At 41.2% G+C, this 2714-nt stretch overlaps 1 protein-coding gene across 1 annotated transcript; it reads left to right on the plus strand.

The window, feature by feature from the left end:
* Positions 1-356: 356 nt before the first annotated feature.
* LOC126772947 (ATP-dependent DNA helicase pif1-like) lies at positions 357-2453 on the plus strand. The gene has a single exon (XM_050493556.1). It carries the CDS (start codon positions 357-359, stop codon positions 2451-2453), a length of 2097 nt encoding a protein of 698 aa, XP_050349513.1.
* The last annotated feature ends 261 nt before the right edge of the window (positions 2454-2714 follow it).

Genomic DNA, 2714 nt, shown 5'->3' on the forward strand with positions numbered 1-2714 from the left:
TATTGGTTGACAATAGCTGGATTGTCCCATATTCACCCCTTCTCTCTAAAATTTTTGATTGTCATATAAATGTAGAGTTCTGCAATACGGTACAGGCGATAAAATATATTTGTAAATATATAAACAAAGGCAGCGACCAGGCTATTTTTAACATTCGAGAGCAAGGGAATGTTAATATTGACCCAAGAGATGAGGAGGAAACGTTTCGAGCCGGTTGATATGTAAGCAGTAATGAAGCAGCTTGGCGGATTGTAGGTCTGCCTCTACATGAGAGACACCCAACAGTCACTCACCTTGCGGTTCATCTGCCTAATGGTCAGCGGATTTACTTCACTGAAAATAATTTTAGAGAAAGAATGGCCGCACCACCTAAGACGACACTAACTGCATTTTTCGTGCTTTGCCAAAATGACGCATTTGCAAAAACATTACTTTATGTTAACGTACCCCGCTACTATACATGGAATGTGTCGTCGAAAGAATGGAATCGTCGATTGCAAGGAATACCTGTCGACGGCTGGCCAGGTGTGAAGGCAGGAGATGCTCTTGGGCGCATTTACACAGTGCATGTTAGTAACTTCGAATGTTTCTGTTTGCGAATGCTGCTGAATGTAGTACAGGGCCCCACTAACTTCTTGGATCTAAAAACAGTTGACGGTCAAGAACTTGAAACTTTTCGACAAGCGTGTGAGAAGTTGGGGTTGTTGGAAGATGACAACCACTGGGATGCCACAATGGAAGAGGCCGTGCTGTGTCGCTCTCCTTCACAAATAAGAGAACTATTTGCAATATTGATATGCACTTGCGGTTTATCCAATCCTCTTCAACTATGGGATAAGTATAAAGCTGCGTTATCGGAGGATATCTTGCATAGATATGAAAGGATAGATCAAGTCAACAATGATCTATGTTTTAATGAAGCACTGAGTCATATAGAGGACAAAATAATAATGATTTCTGGTAAGAAATTGTCCGACTTCGGTATGCCTACACCGCAGCGTCGAGGAGAGTTGTCGACAGATTTGATCAGAGAGCTAAGCTACGATACCGTCTTATTAGACGCTCAAGTCAGCGAAACTGAACCACGCCTGCTACCCGAGCAAAATGACATATATAACAAAATATTACAACGTGTTGAGCTTGGCGAAGGCGGTCTTTTTTTTCTTGACGCCCCGGGCGGTACAGGTAAAACATTTTTACTTAATTTGATTCTTGCAAAAATTCGTAAGGAACGTAATGTTGCGTTAGCGGTGACTTCCTCTGGGATCGCTGCAACATTGCTGAGCGGTGGACGGACAGCAAATTCGGTTTTTAAATTACCTCTAAATCTGGCAAGCGAAGAAACCCCAACGTGCAACATTAGTAAGAGCAGTGCCCGCGGCGCCCTGTTGCAACAATGTAAGCTGATCGTGTGGGACGAGTGCACTATGTCACAAAAACGCGCAATTGAGGCGCTTGATCGCTGTCTACAAGACATTCAAAGCAATCGAAAGTTGATGGGTGGTGTGGTAGTGTTACTGGCAGGGGATTTTAGACAGACTTTACCGGTTATCGAGAGAGGTACTGCAGCAGATGAAATTAACGCATGTCTTAAAGCCTCAAATCTTTGGTCTAAAGTTGAAAAGCTTTATCTTACCACTAACATGCGAGTCCAGTTATTCAGCAATATCGAATCAGAAGCATATGCTCAGAAACTGCTAGAAATTGGTGAAGGCCTCCTAGACACCGACCAATATGGTATGATTCCTTTCACACAGCAATTTTGTCATGCTGTGGAGTCAGAAGACGAACTTATTGAACAAGTTTTTCTGAATATGCAACAAAACATTGTTGACGAAAATTGGTTGTGTGAAAGAACCATACTAGCACCGAAAAATGAGACTGTTACGAAAATAAATAAAAAAATCTTGGCCGAAATAAACACCGAAACTTCAGTGTTCAATTCTATTGACACAGTTATGTCATCTGATGACACAACAAGTTATCCCGTAGAGTTTCTTAACTCTTTAGAGTTGTCCGGAGTACCATCACACAAATTGGAATTAAAGGTAGGTGTACCTGTTTTGTTGATGCGTAACCTGGACGCGCCAAGATTATGCAACGGTACTCGGTTGCGAGTTACCGAACTAGGAAGGCACATTGTAAAGGCCACAATTTTAACTGGAGAAGCCAAGGGAGACAATGTTCTTATACCGCGCATCCCAATCATACCCAATAACTTGCCATTCAATTTTAAACGCCTGCAGTTCCCGTTAAAAGTCGCATTTTCAATGACGATCAACAAATCGCAGGGTCAAACCTTAAAGGTAGCAGGCATACATTTAGGCACGCCATGTTTTTCTCACGGTCAGCTCTATGTGGCTTGCTCACGTGTTTCCAAAGCAAAAAATCTGCATGTTTATGCTGAAGGAAAAAAATCGTTAAATATAGTTTATAAGAGCATACTGCAGTAGCTAGATAACTATAGGCCTATGATCAGGGTGCTGCAGTGCCTAATTACCGTATATTTATTATATTGCCAATTTTCTTATGTTAAAATATTGTCAAGCAGTTATATTTTTCAAATGCGACTCAAAAAATATTTATGTCATAATGTTAGTTCTTTTCTACGCCACGCTAATATAAGCTACTCCAAATACTAATCCTCCGTAGACGAAGTCGCGGGCACCAGCTAGTTTTAACATAATGCAATGCAAGCTTAACTTATGTAAAAA

Source organism: Nymphalis io, chromosome 13 (assembly GCF_905147045.1).
Source record: "Nymphalis io chromosome 13, ilAglIoxx1.1, whole genome shotgun sequence".
Classification (NCBI taxonomy): domain Eukaryota; kingdom Metazoa; phylum Arthropoda; class Insecta; order Lepidoptera; family Nymphalidae; genus Nymphalis; species Nymphalis io.